We start from the raw sequence: 24969 nt of genomic DNA on the forward strand, positions 1-24969 counted from the left end.
TTCAAGTCATTTTTTTATATGGGCTTTTGACCTTGACTTTCTATTTGGATAGGATGTTCTTTTACATTAAAAATTTTTTTTCCTGCAGTATCTTTAACCCATGTGTGACCACCAGCATTATTTTTTACCCGTTTATTTGGATATCTGAGATGATGTAAGTAACAGTGGAATAGATAAGAGAATGCACTTTGGAGTTAAACAGAAGTGAGTTTGGATCTTGGCTGTGCAACTCTACAATGTGAATTTGGGCAGGCAATTAACTCATCTGTAAAAAGGGATGCCAGTTGACCTGCCTAGTATGCAGTCTAAAAATTAAATGAAATCATCAATGTGAAATGTTTACCACAGTGACTCTCATAAGTATTAACTATTATTTTTCAAGGCAAACCAAGGACGAGATACCAATTCAGTTGTCCCTCAACGAGTAAGTTATCTCTACTACACCAAATCCAAGATCTGGCAAGGACAAGTGTATCCGTGGGCACAACACATCAGAATCTTGGCGGTCTACGTACCATTCTGCAACTAAAATGAACATATATACATGAATGTGACCTCTACGAAACACATGTCCCCGTTTGCCCTTACTAACCATGTCAACTATTAGGACTTAGCATATGGATACCAAAATGTCGGGCTCCTGAAGTCGCCTCCTACTCTGTCACGTGAAGTACCACTTACCTTCTTTCCCGGCCATTGCATCAGCCTATTTATGGCCGTTTCCCTAGAAACCGGTTAGTAAACTGATTCGTGCTCGAGTTGATTGGCATGTGAGTTGACCAGTAATGTCTCGGGAAGGTAAGGCTCGGCGGGGCACTTTCATCGGCGCGCTCTGATTGGGTGGGGCTGCGCGGATCCCGTCGTGGCGTGGGGCTCGCGCAGCTGCGAGTCTGCGGGAACAGGTAACAGCGGCTTCCTGCCGGTGGGCTCTGAGGGAGGAGTTAGGGGCGGCGACCCTCGGGAGGAGCAGGCGGGCCTGGGAGAATTTTGTTGCGCGGCGAGAGCGGCAGGGCCCGTGGTTTGGAGACGCGACTGCCGGCGAGTCCCTAGGCCAGGCCGCGCGAGGCCTCTGGACCCTCAGCTTGGGCTGGAGTCCAGGCCGGGTCAGCCGCCTGGCAACACCGCAGCCGGAGAGTGGCCTTTTGTCAGACCCCGGGAGCGGCCTCGGGTGGCCTTGCCGAGGACCAGGACCCTGGGAGGATTCACGGTTGCCACTGAATACCAGCCTAAAACTGAGGTTTTAATCTCCCTTGGTTTTAAATCTCTAGGGACGGGCGGCGGAGGGGAGGTGGTGGGCTTGATGGTTGTAATCCCGCTGTGAGTCATTCCCTAAATGCTTAAAATTAGCTAAGTTACTGTAGCTGGTTCAGGCCCACCAGGAAGCACTTTCTTTACCCCTTCGTGTTCAGATACTACCTTTTCAGACAGTCTGCATTTCCGGTTTAATTTGATTCACAGTTTGCTCTTAAAGGATTATGCCTAATTATGAAATACTTAGCAACCACTTACTAGATGCTGAGGATATACCTTAACGGTCAGCAGAAACCAGTCATGATTCCTACTGGGATGGAATATTACAGCCTGATGGGGAGGTGGGCATTAAACAAGCTGTCAAATGTATGTGGAAATTATGAAGGAAGACGCCTGGGTCTATGAAGATAAAACAGGGAGACTCGAACTGATCAAGAAGCCGTCCTTAGATATCTCTTTGGAATTGAGGTGTCAGGAATGAGAAATTAACTAGGAAAAGGGAAATAATGGGAATAGGGTAGACAGCTTACCTGGCAATCAAGAGCATGTTGAAAGATTCTGTAGCTGGAGCCTTAAACCCAGAGACCAGCGTGATTTAAGGTTCTCAAGACTTTGACAGCTTCTGCTGGGAATGGAAGCTGAGGTCCCTCCTTTGTACTTCCTCTATATTGCGTACATTTTTCCAGTATATTTATATAAACAAATGAATGAGATGTTGGTGACACAGCTTTTGGTAGTTTCAGCCTCCTTAGAGCTTATGGTCGATATAATAGATCCTTTTACAAGATACTGCAGTTATTTGTGTATGTGGCTCTCTTCCCATTAAGGGCATAGACTTTGATTCATCTTGGTTCCCAGCACATAGTATGCATTCAGTATGTTGAATGAATAAGCAAAAAATGTAAAAGTCACACATCTTTGGAATTGAACTGCTTAGTTACCTCAGGTGACATTTAAAGGAGGAGCAGTGAACATTCTGAAGCAGCTATGATGTTGCTGCTCAAAATTACCACTGTTCACTTTTTGCCACCATTATTAAGACTTAGTGAGAAGCCATGATGAGAAGGGGTGAAGAAGAACGTGGTATGACAACATTTCTAAAAACCCTAGCCATGACTCTAGCATGGACATAAAGTTCTCATCTGTGGAAATGGTAGTCAGCTCTTTGGCTGTCAGCCAATGTTTCACCATCTCTTTGCCCAAAGGGCTTTTGTTTGACTAATGAGTTGATTGAGTTGTGAAAAAACAGATTGAAATTGTGTTTAAACATAAATCTGAGAGTCGGAGTCTCATGTTCACTGTGTACATCTTTATTGTTTCTTCCTCACAAGAAGGAAGAAGACTATGATAAGTGACTTAAAGTAATACTATTCATTCTGTTCCTTTGGGCTTGCCAGTTTACAAACTGCTCCTAAATACAGGATGGGCTTTTGAGCCTCACAACTCCCAGGTGGAGTAGGCAGAGGAAAAAGGAAATGAAGTTGGACAAAGTGACTTATTTACTGTTAGAGTTGGGTATAGAATTTCAGAGACTCTTAGATAATGTTCTGAATGAGATTTTTTACATTCTTCTAGACGACCGTGCTGCATAGCTTTGCAGCACCATGCCAGTGATTGGTACCCTCCACCAAGGCCTGTCCCTTCTCCCCAGCCTGTCTCAAAAAAATCGTAGTATTTGTGAAAGAGCTTTGAGATTGTAAAGTTGCTTTATTTCCCAGTTTCCTCTTCTGACTCCCTTTCTCTTTCACTGACTCTAAGCAGCTCTATGTCCTTAGTGTGGCTACAGCATCCTCACTCTGTAGTAATCTAGCAGCTGGGAAGGTAGTGGTTTACCAGCTGTGGATCTGGGGATGCTTAGATGGAGGTGGGTACATTCCTGCTACTTGCAGGTGATCCCTTGACAAATCGGCTCATCCCCAGGTCCACTGCTGCAGCCTCCCTGAGATGGTCAGGCCAAATCTAGAACCTGGCTTGGGGATAATGGACCTTTGCACAGTTCTAGGCATGTAGATTAACACAGAGCTGGAAGAGTCTCCAGAGTTCATCTCTTATGGCCCCTCCTTTTGCTGTTGACATAACTCCCTTTAGGACTTGGAGCTAGGATTGGAACCCAGGTCTCCTGAGCCTCCCCCCATCTCCAGTGGGCTTCTCTGCTGGACTTGAAACTGTGAAGGTTTTATTCTCATTTCTTAATTCCTGGCCTAGGGCTTGGCACAGAGGATGCTCCATACATATTTTGGAATGAGTGAATACATGAAATCACCTCCTGTTCTTGACATGTACTGTATTAAACCTATGGAGGTTGACGTGGGGAGGAGGAACACGTCGGGCTGCTGTCTGCTGGTGCAGCAAGTTTTCCTTTGATGGTGACTTTAGCCTTGGACATGACAACACAGAAGTTTTAGGATCAAACAGCTTACCCGTGTCCTGCTTTGACTTGGCCTGAGAAGCTAGGAGTCTTGTGTAATGCTTACTTTTTTCTTAGTTTCAATTTCCCTAATTTCCCTTCATTTTTTATTTGATTAGTTCTTTAGGGTTGTTTTCAAGATGGACTCAACCCTAACAGCAAGTGAAATCCGGCGGCGATTCATAGATTTCTTCAAGAGAAATGAACACACCTATGTTCATTCATCTGCCACCATCCCATTGGATGATCCCACTTTGCTCTTTGCCAATGCAGGCATGAACCAGGTAAGAGTTTGGCTATTTGTCCACATAGGAGGAGGCAGCAGAGCAGTAATAAAAGTATAGCCCCTGGAGTCAAGACAATCCGTGTTCTGAAACTCACTGTGTGAGCTTTTGGGACTTTATGTTGTTGAGCCTCTCTTTCTTTGTGAAGTTGGGAATAATAATAGTGCCTGCTTTTAGGTTGCAATGAGGAGCAAATAATGCTTTAAAAATGTTTAGCAGAGTATTTGAATAGGTACTCAAACCTTAGCTATTATGTTAAATTACGATGGCAGACCTTGATACCCATAGATAAAACTGGTGTGCCTCTCAAGAAAAGAAAAACTGCCTGCATCTAGTCTGGAAAGTTTTGCCGTTTTTTTTCTTGTAAGGAAAAAGCTATGTTTTATTAGTCTGAGTTGATCTCGTTGAGCCCTGAAGAGACTTATTAACTCAGCTACTGTGAATCTCCTTCATCTCTTTATTATCCTTGTTTTTTTCTTTATAAAGTAAGTCGGTTCTTCAAGATTATTCAAATGAAGCTTGACTTTCAACCTCATTCTAGGCCATACACAGTTTCATCCATTTTTTTAGCCTCTTTATTGAAGCTCCTGCCACCAATGCCAGTTTGGATCTATGGCTGAAGAAATTTTGATAAGCAGAATTTGTGTTTGGGAAGGTTGAACCATAAAAGATATTTGAAAGTTTTATTGTTAGAGAAAAGGTTTTTCTCTTAAAATAATGGGAGCACCACCAATTTATAAAGGAGCTGAGAGGAGCTTTTCAGTGTACCAGTGACGGTGATCACTGTGTACCAGGTAGAACCTCAGCTGGAAGTGGATTTGGCTTGGCTGGTGCCCCCCGGGTATCCTCTGCTGGTTCTCGAGGAGCCCTGCTTAGGCCAGGGGGCCCACCAGCCTGTAGGATGTGCCTCACTCTGGGATAAATTGGCATTTTCTTTTCTCTCAGGTTTCTTTTCTGGCAAGGAAAACTAGAGGCAGTGGGGACATTTTCTACCTTATGTACCATTAAATATGAAATTACGAAAATGTTTTCAGTTACATGTGTGAGTCCTATGCATTCACCTGGACTTGGGGACACTCATTTTAGGTGGACTCTTTCAAGGTGACAAGGTTTTTTGAACACTGAGAAGGTTCCATTCTATTCAGGCACTGGCTTTGTCTTCTCCCACATGTGCTGACTACAGTTGATGGAAAATCCATGGGATTCCAGTGTTAAAAACATTTTCTGAATAATAGGAACCATTAGCCTACGTGTAGCACTTACTATGGCTAGGCTCTGTTATGTGTCTTTTGCATAAACTCATTTCATCCCCACTGTACCATCTGAAAGTGGCACTGAACGTGCTGGTAAATTGCCCAAGCTCCCACAGCTGGTAATTGCAGAAGCGTGGATTTGAACCCAGGCAGTCATTTGGTTAACACTTGTACTATGTGACCTGTTAGTCTGAAATACCTTGACTTTTTTTTTTGCCTTTTTTTTTTTTTTTGGATACAGCATGTATTAGGGCTTTGCTCTTTTTCAGGTACTAAGCTAGGTGCTGGATGTACAGAAATAAATAAGAGTTTTTGCTTTTAAGTAGTTCATGGTCTAGAGCAAGACTGTCCAGTAGAACTTTTTGCAATGATGGTAATGTTCTTTTTGTGCTGCCATATTCACACTTACAGCATGTGTGTTACTGAGTAGAAGTTTTCACTTAAAAATTTTTTAATTGGTTATTAATCATTTTAATTAATTTAATCTTACATAGTCACAGGTGGCTAGTGGTTACCAAATTGGTCAGGTCTAGTAGGCAAATAAAGCAGTTACATAAATAACAATGATACATCAAAGTGTAACTTGGTAAATCCTCAGAGCAAGGTAATGCTGTCTCCCTTCACACCTAGTCATTTGCTGACTTGTGCTGATTTTACTCCCTTACTAGGTCTCAAGTTTTTTCTTCCTTATTACCTTTACTGTCAAGCCAGCACCTCACTTTTAGAATAGGTTCTTCTAGAAAGATATTTTAAGCCCTGACTGTCAGAGACTTGCAGGCAAGCACAGGTGTCACCCGTCAACCTTTGACTGTTATCTCACGTGCAGAAGGCCTTTCCCCTGTGGGAGGTGGTATCATGGCAGTGGTGGGGCCCTTCAGGGAGCAAGGACCAGGGAGAAGCTGCTCCAAGATAGGTGCCTCTGCTACAGCCACATAAGGCCGCCTGCCTCTGATAAATTTCCATAGTCCAGACTAATTAAATCACTAGTTGAACATTTTATGTGTGATCCCTTCCTGCCGACCACCTGATATATAGCTGCACCTCTTTAAAAAAGGTGAAATGTTCTCTCTCTTTTTCAGTTCAAACCCATTTTTCTGAACACTATTGACCCATCTCACCCTATGGCAAAGCTGAGCAGAGCTGCCAATACCCAGAAATGTATCCGGGCTGGGGGAAAACACAATGACCTGGACGACGTGGGCAAGGATGTCTATCATCACACCTTCTTTGAGATGTTAGGCTCCTGGTCTTTTGGAGATTACTTCAAGGTAAGTGCAAAGAGGAGACTCATTGGGATTTTGAGCAAAATAGTCATTTTCACTGAGGGAAATAGGTTCTCACTTTGCTTTTTTTAAAATCTGAAATATCATCTAGAAGACTTATTTATCTACGAGTGAAAGGCATTTATTCATTCTAAGACTTCCTGGAAGCAGACCTATAACTTAAAAAAAAATTGAAGTGTAGTTGACATACAATGTTATATTAATTTCATGTGTACAACCTAGTGATGTGACAATTATAAACATTATAAAATGCTCACCATGATAAATATAGTTACCATCTGTCATACAAAGATATTAACCATAGTACTGACTGTATTTCCTATGCCATAGTTTTCATCCCCAAGACCTACTTGTAACTGGCAGTTCGTACCTCTTTATTCCCTTTCCCTATTTTGCCCATCTCCTCCCTTTAGCAACCACCAGTTTGTTTTCTGTATTTATAAGTCTGTTTCTGTTGTTTGTTTATTTTGTTTTTTAGATTCCACATGTAGGTGAAATCATATCATATTTGTCTTTTTCTGTCCAACTTCTCTTAGCTATCCTCTAGGTCCATCTACATTGTCATGAATGACAAGCTTTCATTTTTTTAATGACTGAGTAACATTCCGTGTGTGTGTGTGTGTGTGTGTGTGTGTGTGTGTGTGTGAGATCTGTGTATCACATCTTCTTTATCTATGGATACCTAGGTTGCTTTCATATCTTGGCTATTGTAGAACAGTACCTGTAATTGGATAATTTCAGTTTACATTTGGATTTCTTGTATATATTGGTCCTGAACTTAGCTGAGTTTGTAGTGAAAATATTGTAGTCCTTACTGGACTTTTTCTATTCATACTAAATAGATTCTGGTTTGGCCATGTTCCACATCTTTCTTTTTGTCTCTTTATAAGGAACTGGCCTGTAAAATGGCCCTGGAACTTCTCACCCAAGAATTTGGTATTCCAGTTGAAAGACTTTATGTGACTTACTTTGGTGGGGATGAAGCAGCTGGCTTAGAACCAGACCTGGAGTGCCAACAGATATGGCAGAATTTGGGGTAAGAATTCCACTCACATGTTGAGTGTGTAGATTAACAAAATAGTTCCTAAACTCAGTGCCAAGTGGGGGGTCTTACGACTTGGAGTGTGTATTTTGGGGTGTGCATTTTGAAATGGAGGTGGGGGTGACTGGGCATAATTATCCTTTGGTACATTCATGCTTTTTAGGAGGTTTAGTTGATCATTCTATTGCTTAATGCCAACGTAGTCTCAATTTTTTTTGCTTTTTATGTACTTTTAGAAATTGTGCATATAGTGCATACGCACCTATAGTAAAAATTCAGACTGTATAGAAATGTGAAAAATAGGAAATGGAAAATCCTTAAGATTAGTCTCCCAGGCCTTTTTCATATTTCTGTAGCTTTGTGTGTGTGTCTTTCTCAATAGCACGGTATTCTTCATGTGAAACAGTTTCTTTTCTTTTTTTTTTATTGAAGTATCGTTGATGTACAATCTTACATTGGTTTCAGATATACAACACAATGGTTCAACAGTTACCTATGTTATTAAATCCTCACCCCAACTGGTGCAGTTACTATCTGTTAACATAGAAAGATGTTACAGAACCATTGACTATATTCTCCATGCTGTACTACCAACCCCATGATTAAGCTACCAACTTTATTATGATTAAGAATTTTCATGCCCCTTTATTCCCCTAACTCTCCCCACCCGACCACCTCAACCCATTCCCCATGGTAACCACCAGTCACTTCTCAGTGTCTGTGAGTCTACTGCAGTTTTGTTCCTTCTGTTTTGCTTTGTGAAACAGTTTGTTTCTTAAGGAGATGTAATGACATCACATAGGTCTAGGATGAGAGACATTTTGGGCTTTTAAAAAATATAAATCTAAAGTAAAGTCATATAGTATAAAAGGAAACATGGCAGATGATCTGTATGTATTCTTTGCTTTGAACTTAGTGGAATGGATGAAATGCTGCGTGAAGAGGTGTGAGTGTGGGGAGATGGGTCGCTGTGGACAGCTGGGACGCCCTTGTCTTGGTCTTGTTTCCCTGCATTTTTTTTACATAACTCTTTTGTCCTGTAGTGCATAGCTTTTTAGTACACTTAAGCAGTGCTGCTTCTCTGTTTGTTTGTTTTTAATTACTTTTACTCCTGATGTAGTAATCCAATTTAGCTTCCCTTTGTACTTGGTCTAAAACCCCTGCTTGGTTGGACTCTACAGTCTAAATGTACTGGGACATTTTGGGTAGTCGTGTGAAACTTAAATACTAATCTTGCTCTTTTGAATCCTGTTTTCTGTGTCATATATCTGTACTTTGCTAAGCAAATACAGTCTTTTTTGAGTTTTGTGTTATCTAGCAACTCTACATATCTAGTCAAATATTTTGGAAATGTTTTAATTTTACTAAATTCTTTTTGGTATCATTTTAAGGTAAAAGATGACTCAACAGGGGCATACAGAGGTGACTAAATAATCACCTTTTTTTAACATGTATACTATCATACTACATAATCGTTTTCATTTTTAAAAACCAGGGAACATTTGCAAAGAATATGCTTAAATTCTGGTCATATTCAGCATAGATATGTTTATTTTTTGTGTGCCTTTCTAGGCTTTATCCATATCTTTGCATATTTTTCTTTATTTATGATTGTAGCACATATATTCTAGTTCTGTATTCTATTATTGTCATGCTTAAGAAGAATCATGTTCTGCTTCTTTAGCAGGATTTGATGCAGACTCAGTGCAATGTAATGAGTCATAAAAAACACATATTCAGTCATTCAGACGACCAAATACATATTTCCCAGGTATATTTGGTCTTCATCCAGTTCCTGAAAACACTTCAAAGCCTTACCATGTTAATGAGAGACTTTTGGACCCCCACCCAAGGACAGGGCTGGAGGTTGAATCAGCCAATGGCCAATAATTTAGTCAATCACAATTAGGCAATGAAGCCTTCACAAAAACCCCTGAGAAGAGCATGTCTCTGTCTTGGATTCTGCTTCTCCGTGGGAGAGAGTTTGGGGAACCAGAATGCTCCCAGGTGCCACCAAGCAAGGCTAGAAGCTCCTTTATTTGGGACCTTGCCCTCTGTATCTCTTCATCTGGCTGTTAACTTGTATCTTTTATTTAACTGGTAAATGTAAGTGTTTTCCTAAGTTCTGTGAACCACTCTAGCAAACTAATCAAACCTCAAGGGGAGGTTGTGGGACCTCCAGTCTATAGCTGGTAGGTCAGAAGCACAGGTAACTAACTGCCTGGGGCTTGTAACCAGCATCTGGAGTTGAGGGTTCAGGGCAGTCTTGTAGGACAGAGCTCTTAACCTGGGCAATGTGGTGCTGTCTCTGGGCAGAGCATCAGAATTGATTCTGGGGCACCCTGTTTGTGGTTAAGAATTGGTTGGTGTTGTGCGTGGGAAGACCCCTCATCCCTGTCCCTCACACATACTGGAATCGGGTCAGGATCCCAAAAGGAGTTATACTGCTGTGATACTATCACTGTGAATGTCTGTGGAAAGACACACTCAGCATTCATAATTGCCAAAGAGTGGGCCTTCTTTCTAGAAATGCATAAGGATCACCCTTTGTAGTGGATGCAAGTCTCGACAGAATCCTTGTGTGTGGCTGTAACTAGGCTTATTGTTTCCACTCTGCAGGTTGGATGACACCAAAATTCTCCCTGGCAACATGAAGGATAACTTCTGGGAGATGGGTGACACCGGTCCCTGTGGTCCCTGCAGTGAGATCCATTATGACCGGATTGGTGGCCGGGATGCTGCGCACCTCGTCAACCAGGATGACCCCAATGTGCTGGAGATCTGGAACCTTGTGTTCATCCAGTATAACAGGTGGCCTTGGGGTCCTGAACTGTTCCTGCGAAGAGCAGCACCTTTCCTGAAGCCGAGTAGAGAAAGAGGAATTCAGGGCACATGGCTACTGTCTCATCCTCGTCTTAGGGGACAGTGGAGCAGTGCTAAAGCAGGCACTAAAGGCATCATGAGATCTTGTGGACATTCTTTAAATTTTATTTCTCAGGTTTTCCTTCTGATTTCTGGGACAGGGCTGGGCCTGTTCTTTTGTAAACTAGTTTTATTCCACAGAATTCCTGCTTAAGGGCTACTCCTGAAATGTCATTTTTGCTGTAATTTGAACTACTGTTTTAAAGCTCATTTCCTTGAAGCTTGCCTCACTCCTTAGTGGACCCTAGCAGAGTACTTTCCCCTTCTCTGACCGTTTCCCTCCTCCCACCAAATCAGGCAGAGGCCAATGGCAACTAGTCACAGCCTGCAAACTGTGCTGAGTAAACGAGTTTTAATGAGCAGGGCGAGGTGGGAGCTTGAGTCCTAGCTTCAGCTTCCGCTTTCTGTCGATCTTGCAGGGAAACCGATGGCATTCTCAAACCTCTCCCCAAGAAAAGCATTGACACAGGAATGGGCCTGGAGCGACTGGTGTCTGTGCTGCAGAATAAGATGTCCAACTATGACACTGACCTTTTTGTCCCTTACTTTGAAGCCATTCAGAAGGTACTGGTCTTTCTGCAAACTTCTGTGGAGGTTTCCAGTCTTGACTCTTACTACTACTATGCTTTGCCAGCTAAGGGCACCTGTGAGAACATGAGGCTCTAAGCACAAAGCACTGTAATTTGTTGAGTGCAGGGGCCTGGCTGGAGGCTCTTTATTCCTGCTACTCACCTTTCTTGGGGTTACAGAGTCTGGCCAGAGGGTCATCCTTTCTCCTAATGCCCCCTCAATCCTCTTGGAACCTCTAGGGCAAGGCGGCACCAGGAGGGCTGCTTCCTGAGGAGCTGCCTTCTGGTTTTTATCCGTAGGGCACGGGGGCCCGGCCATACACTGGGAAAGTTGGTGCTGAAGATGCCGATGGGATCGACATGGCCTATCGGGTGCTGGCTGACCACGCTCGGACCATCACCGTGGCACTGGCTGATGGTGGCCGACCTGACAACACAGGGAGGGGGTAAGTATGTTACAGACAGGGCAGGGTCAGGACTGACTTTCTGTGGAACTTAAAGCCATACTTTATTATTATTTTCTTTGTCTTCTAGGTAATTGGAGGGAATCCCTTTATTTGTGAAGGATAAAAGGAGTTTTGGCTCACTTTAAAGAGCCACTATATTAAATCTTTGCTGCTAGGTATGAGATAAGGATTGTATTTAAGATTGTCTGATAGGATATTTGTGGAGTTGGGTGGGAGTAGGTGTTGATTAGTCTCAAACAGCCTCATTACTGATAGGCAGGACCTGGATTTGAGGCATCAAATCAGCCATCCGGGTTTGTACCTCTTGCCTCCTTTTTCTGGGTCAGCACAACATGATAGGGAAACAAACCAGGTTACCCTAAGTCAACCTTGATGGGTATTTGTGCGTATGGTCCTGACTTTTATGCTGGAGTTAATGACCTGCGGGAATGCAAAAAGAACCAGGCCTAGGATTTTTAAAAAAGTATCTGAAAGAGAAAGACAAAAAGTTGGTCATGTTGCTTTGGGTAGAATTCCAAAGACCCATGACAGAATGCTCTGCTGGCAACGTTGTCTAGGAGACCCGGTTCTTCCTCTTACCAGGTATGTGTTGAGACGGATTCTCCGCCGGGCTGTTCGATACTCCCATGAGAAACTCAATGCCAGCAGGGGTTTCTTTGCTACATTAGTAGATGTTGTCGTCCAGTCCCTGGTAGGTATATTTCCCTGCTTACCTCTTCTGTAGTAAAGCACATGCCTGAAGAGGGGTAGGTGGGGAGAGAGCATACTGTTAATGAGAATTTTTAGAGGGTCATAGACTAGTCCCTGGCTTCACTGGGGTCACATCTCCATTTCCCCTTTTCCAGGGAGATGCATTTCCTGAATTGAAGAAGGACCCAGATTTGGTGAAGGACATCATTAATGAAGAAGAAGTGCAGTTTCTCAAGACTCTCAGCAGAGGGCGTCGCATCTTGGACAGGAAAATTCAGAGCCTGGGAGACAGCAGGACCATTCCCGGTAAGGACTGGTTGTCTCTTCCTGCATCCAGGCTGGCTCATCTTTCCAGAAGAGACAGCCCTTTTTCACAAACTGACAGTGGACTCCCAGCATAGGTTGCTTAAACTGCTTGTGGTGTGAACTGGAGCTTATAGTAAAATTACAAAAGTAATACACTGCTGAGGCAAATAACTTAAATAATGCAGAAGTAAAAAGTGAAAATCCTCTTTCCCAAACTTATTTCTCAGAAGTAATAACTCAAGTTTAGTATATGACTAGTCAGGACTTTGCTCTATTTTCGTACAAATGTATGTAAGCATGTGTGTATGTGTGTGTGTAAGCGAAAATGGGAACATATGTATATGCTGTTTTTCAACTTTAGTTTTCTTAGCAGACAGGAAAATTAGTTCTAAAAGTTTTTTTTTCTTTCTACTTTTTGTTGAAATACAATAAAATGTATAAGAGGAAAGCCTGATGAGTTTCCATAAACTGAACACACCTGTATTCAGATTAAGAAACAGAATTTTACCTGTAGACCATCTGTGCTTTCTCCAGGTCAATTCCAAAAGATTTGGTGGATTTTTCTAACAAGTGCACAAAACCAGTACTAATTTGCCTTGTCTCTTCAATCCCTTTTGTCACAGCTAGCGACCTTCTGGGAAGGGCTTAGGATAGAAAAGAAAGGGGCAGTCCATGTCATTCTTACACAGTTCCTTTGTGCCGTGTAGGGGACACTGCTTGGCTCCTCTATGACACCTATGGGTTTCCAGTGGACCTCACTGCACTGATTGCTGAAGAGAAGGGCCTGGTTGTAGATATGGATGGCTTTGAAGAGGAAAGGAAACTGGCCCAGGTAAAGAATTTGGGGAGTGAGCAGGACACCTGACACCAAGCAAGGCAGGACTTGGGTGCAAAAGAAGAGTTGCATCTCATTAAAGTCTTTGCAATTTTTTTTCCTAAAACCAGTGAGTCTGAAGTAGGGGGCAGTTTGGCCTCCCAGGGTATATTTGGCAGTGATGTATGAAGACATTCTTTGGTTTTCACAGTGGTGGGTGGGATGCTACTGGCATCAGGTGAGTAGAGGCCAGCATGCTGATCTGCATCCTACTGGGGACAAGCCTCCAGAACAAAGAATTACCAGGCCCCAAATATCAGGAGTGCTGAGATTGAAAACTGCTGTTGTAGAGCTTTGCATTGGGCATAGGTTAGCAATTTTGAATCCTTCAGATTCTTTCTCCTACATTAGGGTAGCTTATGCTTATTTCTCTTACTGGCAGTTGAAATCACAGGGCAAGGGAGCTGGTGGAGAAGACCTTATTATGCTGGACATTTATGCTATTGAAGAACTCCGGGAAAAGGGTCTGGAGGCAACAGATGATTCCCCAAAGTATAATTACTATTCAGACTCCAGCGGGAGCTATGGTATGTTACTGTGTTCATCTGGGGAGGTTTTTGAGAGGTAAGTCTCAAGATTAGGAACCCAGGATATCTTATCTCATGTAGTGCTATATAATTTTATACCCATAGAGACCTTTGAAGATTTAATTTCTCACTCTATTTTGGAGTAATTATAGATTTACAGGAAACTGTAAGAAAAATTTTACAGGAAGAGCCCTTGTACTCTTCACCTAGTTTCCCCAGTTGTAACATCTTATAGGAAGCCAGGAAATTGACATTGATACAGTCTACAGTGGCTGTTGAATTTTACATCAGTATAGTAGCATTCTAAAGAATAAAAAGAAATAAATAGGCAATACATCTTTTTGCTTTTATGCTCTAGAAGAGATACCTAAATCTATCCACATGAGCCCATAAAATGAATACATTCTTTGTGAATTGACCGTAGAGTAGGGAATTTATTACTACTCTTAAATACCTACTACAGTTGACCCTTGAACAATGCAAGGAGTGGGGCACCAACCCCAGGTACAGTTGAAAATCTGTGTATAACTTTTGACTCTCTAAAAACTAGTAGCCTACTGTTGACCAGAAGCCTTACCAATAACATAAGTAGTTGGTTAATAAATATTTTCTTTTATATCTATTATATGCTATATTCTTATAATAAAGTAAGGTAAGGAAAATAGTTTTTTTCAAATTGTTGCAAGTTTCAAAAAATTCTTCTAATATACTTACTGAAAAAAAACCATATATAAATGGACCCTCATTCATTTCAAACCCATGATGTTCAAGGGTCCAATGTAATCGGATCTACCAGGTTTCTGCTCAGTAGCTCAAATGTAGGATGATCAACTGCCCCGGTTTTCTCAGAACTGTCCCAGTGTTTCATGCTGAAAATCTTACATCTTGAGAAACCCCTTGGTCCCAAACAAACTGGGACAGTTGGTTACCCTACTGAGTGTTACATTGTCTGGTAGAAAATCACCATGTTAAGCCCTTTTGTGGGGTCTAATAGACTTGCTTCCCAAGCCAAGTTATACAATTAGGACCTAAGGAGAGTTTGAGAGATAGAATGCAGCAAAAGCCAGCTAAGAATGTGTGAACCAAATCATTGACCCTGTTTTCCCTCCTCTATGCAGCATTTGAGAGTGCAGTGGCTACGGTGATGGCTTTGCGCAGGGATAAGATGTTTGTGGAGGAAGTGTCCACAGGCCAGGAGTGTGGAGTGGTGCTAGATAAGACCTGTTTCTATGCCGAGCAAGGGGGGCAGATCTACGATGAAGGCTACCTGGTGAAGGTTGACGACAGCAGCGAAGATGTGAGCCAGCGTCCGTCCTTGTCAGCCAAGGAGAGGGTCCATTAAAGGGTGGGGCCTGGATTGGGGTAGCTTTGGTTCCTTGGCGCCCCTGTCTTGCGGGGACTCATGACCCATTGTTTCTGGAGCAGAGGGAGCTGCTGCTCGTGCTGTATGCTTTCACTGCCCTTAGGTCCCCTCAGCAGGATCCCTGCTGCCAGGCTTTATAGGCTGATCCTCGATTCCTCCTATGAGGCTTTCCTCACGGATGAGGAGAGGCAGCTCTCCTCCACTGCTCATGCTCTGGGCTTGGATGAGTCTCTTAGCCTTGTAGGCTTAGGTTCTTACAATGGCTTTAAATTCTCGAAGATGCTCCTTAATGGTGTGTGTGTATATCTGTATATGTACATATACATAAAGTGTGTATACCCTATAGGTATGTAATGGCATATGTGTAGATGTATAATAAGCATAATGGTTTTAATGGTTTGTATGTACACACATACCAGTAAGGTGGGTCTTAGGGAGAGTGTGTGTGTATAATTTTTATATGTAAAGAGAACTTATAAATGTGTGTGTGCACACATGTATATTTTTATATATATGCATATATGTGTGTTTATATATACAAGTATGCATATGTGTGATTCATTTATTTTTTATCTTCTCCTTGACTCAGAAAACTGAGTTTACAGTGAAGAATGCTCAGGTGCGAGGAGGGTATGTGCTGCACATAGGAACGGTCTATGGCGGCCTGAGAGTGGGGGACGAGGTCCGGTTGTTCATTGATGAGGTGAGTTGTATTATGCTTGTCAGCATGGGATCTGATGAATAATCATCTTATTTAAAATATTTTTTTAACATTTCAGCCTTATTGAGGTATAATTGACATACAAAATTGTAAGATATTTGAAGTGTATGTCATGGTGATTTGATAATACTTCTAAATTATGAAAAATTTTCATCTCCTTCGGCTTTAAACTGTCTAATTTTTGTCACCCCTAAGTGAACTTAAAAATAGATTATTATAAGTAGAGTGCAGAAGTAAACTTTATGAGGGATGTAATTAGAAGTTAAATCACCAGTGATTTCAGGTGAGGTCCCCCTGACTTGTTTTCATGGATTGCCTTCTCCAGGTTTCACAGACTTGCCTCTTCAGGAGCCAAGGATCCTGTATTACTTAGGAAATAGGTTCTATTGCATGTGACCATGCTCCGAAATGAAAGTAGCTTAAAACAAGATAGAAATGTGTTTATCGCCCGAAAGGCCAAGCTGATCCAGGGCCTCTGCCCCCAAAGTCATAGGGCCCAGCTTTTCCTTTCTTGTTGCTCTACCATCATTCCTGGGGTGTTGCTCTTGGTTTCATGGTCCAAGAAGGTAGCTCTCAGATCCATTTTCTAGGCCAGGAGTTGGCCGGCTTTTTTTGTAAGTGTAAGAAATAACTACTTTTGGCTTTGCTAGCCATACGGCCTATAATCACAACAACACAATTCTGCTGTTGTAGCATTAAAGTGCCATAGCCAGTGTGTAAGAACGTGGGTGTGCTGGTGTTCCGATAAACCTATGTACGGAAATGGACAACAGGTCGGATTTGACCCATAGGCTGTAGTTTGCCATCTCCTGTTCCTAGGCGGTAGGAAAGAGGAAGGGGAGGGAGTATTCCTTTCCTTTAAGGGTATGTATCACTTCTGCTCACAGCCCACTGACCAGAATTTAGTCACATGGCTACAATGAGCTGCAAGGGATGCTGGGAAGCCATGTGTCCCAACTAAAAATTCTAATACTTGGAAAGAAGGGGAGAGCAGGTATTGGAGGGCGACTAGCCTCTCCACCAGCTGGCTCTGTCCTTCACAGCCCCGACGAAGGCCTGTCATGAGCAACCACACAGCTACTCACATCCTGAACTTTGCCTTGCGCTCTGTGCTTGGGGAAGCCGACCAGAGAGGCTCCCTGGTTGCCCCTGACCGCCTTCGGTTTGACTTCACTGCCAAAGGAGCCATGTCCACGCAACAGATCAAGAAGGCCGAGGAGACTGTGAACGAGATGATTGAGGCTGCCAGGGTAGGTTGGGTTGTGGGCAGGCTCTTAGGAGCCCTCCTTCCTCCTGCACTGCCCCTTTGTATTCACGGGCTGCAGCAGCCCAGATGCTCCACTCTGTCCTACTGTATTCTGTCCCGTACACAGACTGGGACATGTTAAAGCAGTGATTCTCAGCTGCGCTGGGGAGGTGGCATGGGTGGTGTTTGGTGGAGGGGCCTTGGGGCCCCTGAGGGGATGCAGAGGAAGGTCTTGCTCCATTCCTTCCTTGGGACAACCAGAGCTCTTCTGGCTGTGTCTCTTTTACATGTAGTAATCCACATAAGATTTGATTCACAGTTTAACAAAACTGTTGGAAATTCCTCTTTGGATCCCCTCGACTTTACACATGGTGCCTTATTCCAGGAGACTCAGGGCACATAATGGTGGAGCCAGGATTACAAACCTGAGTCCTGTCTGCCAGACCACGCTTTCCCTTCTGCTTCCTACTGCACCTCCAGAGAAGATGTTTTCCCAGCTTTTTTTTTCTGTCTTCTTCCCTGGTAGCCTGTCTACACCCAGGATTGTCCACTGGCAGCAGCTAAAGCCATCCAGGGCCTGCGGGCTGTGTTTGATGAAACCTACCCTGACCCCGTGCGAGTCGTCTCCATTGGGGTCCCAGTGTCCGAGCTGTTGGATGACCCCTCTGGTCCTGCTGGCTCACTCACTTCTGTTGAGTTCTGTGGGGGAACGTGAGTACCTCAGGGGAGCACTGAGTGGGCCTGCCTTTTATGAATTGGGCATCACCCTGGGAGGCTAGACCAATTCTGTTTTTCTACAGTTGAAATGAAGTTCTCAGAAATGCAGTTGCCAACCAGCATTCCCAAGCATCTGGGTATCTTAGTGCTGCAGTCAGACCCCTTAGTGTCTGAGGTGATGTGTCCTGGGATTATGAAGGAATGTTGTTCTTAGGAGGGGAAGGTGAAACATTATCTTAACACTTACCTCACAGTAGCTTGCTCTTGTTCCCTGGGCTCATCCCAGCATGGAGGCCTGTGGATTGAGGATTCAGCAAGGCCATGGAGTGCTCATCAAGCTCCTGATCTGGTCCTAGCCCCTCTTCGCTCCTGGGGCCTCTCTCAGTCCCTGGGCCAGCTCGAGCAGCATCTGGGGAACTCAGCCCTTTGTCTCAGAACCCCTGAGCCAGGTCCACCGTCAGGCCCCACAGGAGACTTGGTTGTTTGGGGAGAGCTACCTGTTTCTGCCAACTTGGCACCCACCATAGCCCTTGGGGTCTTTCTGGGATGATGTGATGGCCTGGGAAGTTCCTGCTTCCAAAGGGATCTTAGTGAAAAGAATGTTCTTAAGGCCATGGTAGAGCCCATCCAGGGCCTCACGAGCCTCAGAAAGACATGGAGCAGGTGAGCCTGCAGAGGAGGGATTGAGAGCCAGGAGGTCACATCCAGCGCTCCCTTTGCCCAACTGAACTGGCCCTTCAAATAAGTCCCACTTCTTAAAACCTCTTTACATGACACTGGGGAATAAGCCTATTTGCAATAAGGGGTTGTGCTAAGATTTTAAAGGTTGTCTTCCAATATTCTCAGCTAGGGAGCAGGAATAGAAGAGAGTAGATAACATTCCACCAAAAAGGACCAAAAATGTGAATGAATGTAGAGCCCACTGACAGTAACATTGGTGTTGGGCATTAGGAATTACAAAGCATTTTCATTTGCTCTCATTTGATTTCCACAACAATGCTGTGAGGGGAAATTATCCCCATTTTATACATGAGAAAACTGAGGCTCAGAAAGGTGGTGTCTTGCTTAGTGTCATGATGCTCTCTGCCCCAGCCAGGCCGCCTCTGACTTTCTGCCTCTTCCTGGCCAGAGCTATATGCCGAGATGAACAGGAAGGGCCTTTTCCCACTGTCCCCTTGAGGGAGCTTCCTTGGGAGCAGCTGTCTCACAGAGCTCACATCCCTGGCTGAGGGCTCCCGGGGAGAACCTGCTTCCTCATCACAGACTTTGTATTCTGCAATTCAGGCACCTGCAGAATTCAAGTCACGCAGGAGCTTTTGTGATTGTGAGTGAAGAAGCTATTGCCAAGGGCATCCGGAGGATTGTTGCTGTCACGGGTGCCGAAGCCCAGAAGGTGAGCAAAGTAGCCTGGTTTGTGGCTTATTTGAACAAAGAGGAGCCCAGTCGGTGACTCCAATGTGCAGACAGTGACATGGCTGCTGTAGGCAGAATCGGCAGTACAGCACTACCCCGAAAATGTCCTCCAGTTACCCTGACCTGCAGAAGAAGGCCATTACTGAATAAGACTTCCTAGCTATCTTATGTTTAATCTTGAAGGATACAATTCTGCCATCTCCCCGATAATATATCTGTGTCTAGGAGGGTAAGCTGTAGTTTTGCTATGGCTTCAGTGCCCGCAGCACTTACACCTCCCTAGGGGTACATGCCTAGTTTGACATGTATGCAGGATGGGGACAGTTGCCCTGGGGGTGGAGACTGTAGCCTGTGCCTGAGGAAGCTTGAGGAGTGATCATTTCATGGGGTGAGAAGGGGCTCCTGATTCAAGTTCCTGCTCACCCCCGAACGTGAGTTGGTGCAGCCTGCTCCTTTCTGGGGCGTGAGGCTGCAAACACTAACTGGTGTCCTTGTGGTGAGGGTGAGGGTGGGTGTTGTTCCACAGCCTGCCATCAGTATTTTCCACAGCTGTTTACAGACAGAACAGTTAAGCTGAAAGGTACCTGACCCTGAATTTACAACTCTGTCCCCTTCACAGGCCCTCAGGAAAGCGGAGAGCTTGACGAAATCTCTCTCTGTCATGGAGGCCAAAGTGAAGGCCCAGGCTGCGCCAAACAAGGATGTGCAGAGAGAGATTGCCGACCTTGGTGAGGTAGGGGCGGCCTCCCTCCTCAGGGCTGCCGAGTGCCAGGTCCTAGGCCCAATGAATCAGACTCCCTGTTCATGAAAACTCTCAGGCCCCGGTTCTGAAGGCAGGGGGCCTTTGGACTGACTTGTGTTATCTGACAGACTTGCAAAGGAGACTCCATGGATCTGGCCTACAGACGCCTGGAGCCTACCTGCTGTCCCATTGCTTGTGGCAGGAGAGCCCATTTCAAGCACACATGGGTACTGGAGTTGGGAGAGGTGCCATGGGTGCCCACTGTTTGCAGGCCTCCTGTGTGTTAGTACTTGGGGGGCTTCTAGAAGCCCACCACAGGTTGTGGTCACTGCCTGGTAGAGACCATGTATTATGGGGGATCCCTCTGTGTTCTGCCCCTTTCTCTCCAGCCCTACTCATTAACGGTGCTGCAGTTGATTGTAACATGACTGGTGTCAAGCCCAGTGGATACCTTCTGTTTTTTGTTTTCTCTCATTCCAGATACTAGTTGGGGAGGACTTTGGTATCCAAAGCCAGAATGGTGGGTGGGCTGGAGCCTCACATCTGAGCTCCTCATGGTCCAGATCCCAGTGGTATTCCGGTTCTGGTTTCAGGCCTTGGCCACTGCAGTCATTCCCCAGTGGCAGAAAGACGAATTCCGAGAGAATCTCAAATCTCTGAAGAAGGTCATGGACGACCTAGACCGGGCCAGCAAAGCCGATGTCCAGAAGCGGGTGAGTCCTCGTGCTACTGGTGGCTGGACAGGAGCCAAGAGGATATTCCAGCAGAGGCTGTGCAGACTGCCGTCTGGGTGTCGGTGTCGGGCCTTGGACCTGACGCCTCGCTTCTGGACTTCCTTCCTTGCAGGTGTTGGAGAAGACAAAGCAGCTCATTGACAGCAACCCCAACCAGCCCCTTGTCATCCTGGAGATGGAGAGCGGCGCCTCGGCCAAGGCAACCCAGGGGCTGGGGCTCCAGGCGCTGCTCTGTGCCTGTCTGCTGCTTGTCTCCTCTCGGGGTCTCATCAGCCCTCTGGTGGCTGAAGTGTGAGCTCTGTGGCTTTGAGTGGAGTGGCTGCCTAAGGGCCCACTCTCTGGGATTGAGGTTCAGCTGAGCCATGGAGAGGTCTGGTGGCTGGAAGCTATGGCTCCTGGAGGTGGCAGGCAAATCTCAGAGCCAGAGTATGGGCACCTGGGACCAGCACCTGCTTTTAAAAGGGATGGGGATGGGAGCAGGGCAGGGGGTTGCTCTGAGAGCTGAGCTCCACAAGGTCACCACACTTGTGAAGAGCATGGTCCCCACAGCCATGCCATAGCCTGACACCAGGTTCTCCCCACAGGCTCTGAATGAAGCCTTGAAGCTCTTCAAGACACATTCCCCTCAAACGTCTGCCATGCTCTTCACAGTGGATAATGAGGCCGGCAAGATCACATGCTTGTGTCAAGTACCCCAGGTCAGATACCCTGCAGCCTTGCTCCAAACCCTGCAGCCCTGTGCCAGCAGGAAGTGGTGTCTAGTTTTTCTGAGGAGGTTTGTTTTTTATGGTTGCACAAACGTTATGTGTGTGCACATAACCTGTTGGAAATGGCCATTCTCCTGCCCACCTATTTGTCACCTCCAGCACCCTTACCGTCAGGCCCTCTCCTTGGTGGCTGTGTCTGTGCTGGCTGACACCTGGTGTTGCTCCTTGGTATGCCGTCTGGTACAGCACCAGCTGTAGGTCTGTCTGTAGCACAGCAGTATCCCAGGGTAGGAGCCTGTACCTGTGGCTCCCCCATCGCTTTTCTTTCTTTCCCCTCTCTGTGTCTCAAAGTCCTATCGTCTGACTTCTGTTGCCCCGTCCTGTCTTCTAGAATGCAGCCAGCCGGGGCCTGAAAGCCAGTGAGTGGGTACAGCAGGTGTCAGGCCTGATGGACGGCAAAGGTGGCGGCAAAGATGTGTCTGCTCAGGCCACGGGCAAGAATGTGGGCTGCCTGCAGGAAGCACTGCAGCTGGCCACGTCGTTTGCCCAGCTCCACCTGGGGGCTGTGGAGAACTGACGGAGGGGTGGCATCTCCTCCTTGCCCAGTGCATCCGTCCAGCCAGGAGCGCTCCATCTGCCACTAGGACATTTGAGCGTCAGGACCTTTAAACAGCCCATCTGTCTTTCTAACCTGGCAGTAACACACTCACCTGGGAGCCAGCCTGTGACTGACATTTCTGCCCTGAACCCTCCATATTAGCACCATCTGTCTAGAACCACTACCCCAGGATTGCTATTTATCATCATCCTGTTTGATAGAGTTCTCTGCAGACCCGAGAACTGGGTCTGCATGGAGGGATCATTTTTGCTGCACAGAATAAAAGGACCATGTGCAATACTTGATGATGCCATGTGATCTCTTAGCTTCCCCCACCCCCAAATAGCTGCCCCCCTGTACAACAGACTGGCCCTGGGGCCCGGGGTCACAGTCAGCCCTGTGTGACAGCCTAGGTGTCTGTAGAATAAATGTGGCATCGACTGGAGTCTGGTTGTAGACTTCACCCAGACCCATGAACTTCGGGCATGGCCTCTGGGATTGCCTTGAGACATTTGTGGAGGTGGCCCACAGGATGGGGGGAGGGGTGAGATGGAGAGAGGCATTAATCATTCCATTGAAGATGATCCTCAGGGTTACTGGAAGCACAGGAGAGTAACTCCCATTTCTTAGCCCCTGTCCCTGTTCCCCTCCATTTTGATGTTGATTTCAAGTGTGAAGAGGTCATAGGAATTCTCTGGTACAGGTGTTTAAGGTGCATCACTTGCCAACCCCCACTCCTTTGCCCCATCATTCCTGGTCCCTTTACTTTAACATGGGAGGAGGGAGACCCTGTCCTAGGCCCGAGTCCATTTATCCGAGTCTGAGGACAGCCGGGTTTGGAAACAGTAGTGTGCAACTGAGTAAAAGCTACCACTTGCTGTGCTGGCTCAGGCTGGTTTCATGTCTCCTGGGTACAAGAGTGGCCCTGGGGCCCAGGTCACTCAGCTCTGCTGACACGGACGGAGGAGGAAAGCAGGTCTATGCTAGAAGCAGGCAGCAGAGGTCAGCTGTCCCAGGCCTGGGGATGTGGGGCTGTCCTTGGGGTGTGAGAGGAACAGGCAGAGGGCGCTGAGGACCTGGCTTCGACAAACGTGCCAAGAGGAGTGTTAGGAATACAAAGAGCTCGCACTAGTGCGGGACACAGACAGTTGAATTCATTCATTCAACATGCGTTCACAGCTGCCACGGCACTGAGGGTACAGGAGTGACCAAGACAAAACGGTCCTTGCCCTCTTGGGCAAGGCAGTGGGAAAACTTACACAAATAGGTGCAAAATTAAGATAATAACAACCTTTACAAATGAAAGGAGGAAGATCATGCCCTGTTGGGGAACGCTAGAAGTCGGCCCAGGTCCACTTCCTCAGGCCTGCGGGGTCCATCCGTGGGCGTCCGGCCCCGGGTTCGGCTGAGCTCGCCGTTCTCCCTCCAGGACGGCAGTGGGCGGGGCGGCGGTGTCCGCCGATATCCCGACAGCTCGCGCGCGGGCAAGCGGCTTTAAGCTGGCGGAAGAGCCGGCACAAGAGGTTGTGCAGACGGGCGGAAGTGGCTTGCGCTCCAGGCGCCGCCATGCCCGGGGATCACCGCCGCATCCGCGGGCCGGAGGAGTCGCAGCCGCCGCAGTTGTACGCGGCCGACGAGGACGAGGCACCCGCCGCTCGCGACCCGACGCGACTGCGGCCCGTGTACGCGCGCGCCGGGCTGCTGAGCCAGGCCAAGGGCTCCGCCTACCTGGAGGCGGGAGGCACCAAGGTGCTGTGCGCCGTGTCTGGCCCGCGCCAGGTTGAGGGCGGCGACCGCGGCGGCGGCCCTGCGGGTGGGGGCGGCGAGGCCCCGGCTGCGCTACGCGGCCGCCTGCTCTGCGACTTCCGCCGCGCGCCCTTCGCGGGCCGCCGGCGCCGCGCGCCGCCCGGAGGCGGTGAGGAGCGCGAGCTGGCGCTGGCCCTGCAGGAGGCGCTCGAGCCGGCCGTGCGCCTGGGCCGCTACCCACGCGCGCAGCTCGAGGTGTCCGCGCTGCTGCTCGAGGATGGCGGCTCGGCTCTAGCTGCCGCGCTCACAGCCGCCGCACTCGCCCTGGCCGACGCGGGCGTCGAGATGTACGACCTGGTGGTGGGCTGCGGCCTGAGCCGTGCGCCGGGGCCCGCGCCTACCTGGCTGCTGGACCCCACGCGGCTGGAGGAGGAGCGCGCCACCGCCGGCCTCACCGTGGCGCTCATGCCCGTGCTCAACCAGGTGGCTGGGCTGCTGGGCAGCGGGGAGGGCGGCCTGACCGACAGCTGGGCCGAAGCCGTGCGCCTGGGCCTCGAGGGCTGCCAGCGCCTCTACCCTGTACTGCAGCAGTGTTTGACAAGGGCCGCCCGCCGCAGGGGCGCCGCCGCGTCGTCCTGAACCACGACGGACGCCGAGGACCGAGCTGCCGCCGATCTGAAAGGACCCTGCGGTGGGCTTCCACACTGCGCCCATCTGAGAATGCGGAGCTCGGGAGAAGATCTGCAGAGGCGCGCGTAGAGCTGATGCACAGCTGTGTTGAAACGATTTTTTAAATAAACTGCTCCATTAAAGAAACTTTTTCTACTTGAGCTGGCTCCCAGCTGTGAGCCAGTGGAAGAAACCTATGAATGCAGTGTGACTTCCAAGGTGGAAAAGACTTCAGCTGGACTTAGCAAAATAAAACGGAACGTGGCTCTGTTGTAAGGGATGGACCCTATGCAGGCCAACCAGTTACTTCTTCCTATATAATTGTGCTGCTTTTGAGAGAAGGGACGAGGGAACTGTGCCTTCTCATGTATATCTGAGCTGAAACAAAACAAAACCCCTTTTATATCTGAAAATATCTTTTATTGTGCTTCTTACGGG

General features: G+C 46.8%; 2 protein-coding genes across 3 annotated transcripts; both read left to right on the plus strand.

Moving 5' to 3' along the window:
• Positions 1-789: 789 nt before the first annotated feature.
• Positions 790-22416, plus strand: AARS1 (alanyl-tRNA synthetase 1). Of its 2 annotated transcripts, none has more exons than XM_036926886.2 (21): positions 790-902; positions 3778-3942; positions 6275-6463; positions 7369-7514; positions 10140-10331; positions 10862-11006; positions 11312-11457; positions 12061-12169; positions 12324-12474; positions 13182-13306; positions 13731-13875; positions 14994-15172; positions 15828-15941; positions 17003-17209; positions 17732-17916; positions 19207-19315; positions 19955-20068; positions 20671-20790; positions 20924-21010; positions 21396-21509; positions 21910-22416. In XM_036926886.2, exons 2-21 carry the CDS (start codon positions 3799-3801, stop codon positions 22093-22095), a joined length of 2907 nt encoding a protein of 968 aa, XP_036782781.2. In that variant the 5' UTR covers positions 790-902; positions 3778-3798; the 3' UTR covers positions 22096-22416. The 2 variants fall into 2 exon arrangements, with proteins under 2 accessions (XP_036782781.2, XP_036782782.2); XM_036926887.2 differs by lacking the exon at positions 790-902 and adding an exon at positions 945-1237.
• Positions 22417-23462: 1046 nt separating this feature from the next.
• On the plus strand, positions 23463-24944 carry EXOSC6 (exosome component 6). Its single transcript, XM_036926966.2, has one exon. The coding sequence runs from the start codon at positions 23683-23685 to the stop codon at positions 24499-24501; it is 819 nt and encodes a 272-aa protein (XP_036782861.1). The 5' UTR covers positions 23463-23682; the 3' UTR covers positions 24502-24944.
• Positions 24945-24969: the final 25 nt, after the last annotated feature.

This window comes from Manis pentadactyla, chromosome 15 (assembly GCF_030020395.1).
Source record: "Manis pentadactyla isolate mManPen7 chromosome 15, mManPen7.hap1, whole genome shotgun sequence".
In the NCBI taxonomy this organism is placed as follows: domain Eukaryota; kingdom Metazoa; phylum Chordata; class Mammalia; order Pholidota; family Manidae; genus Manis; species Manis pentadactyla.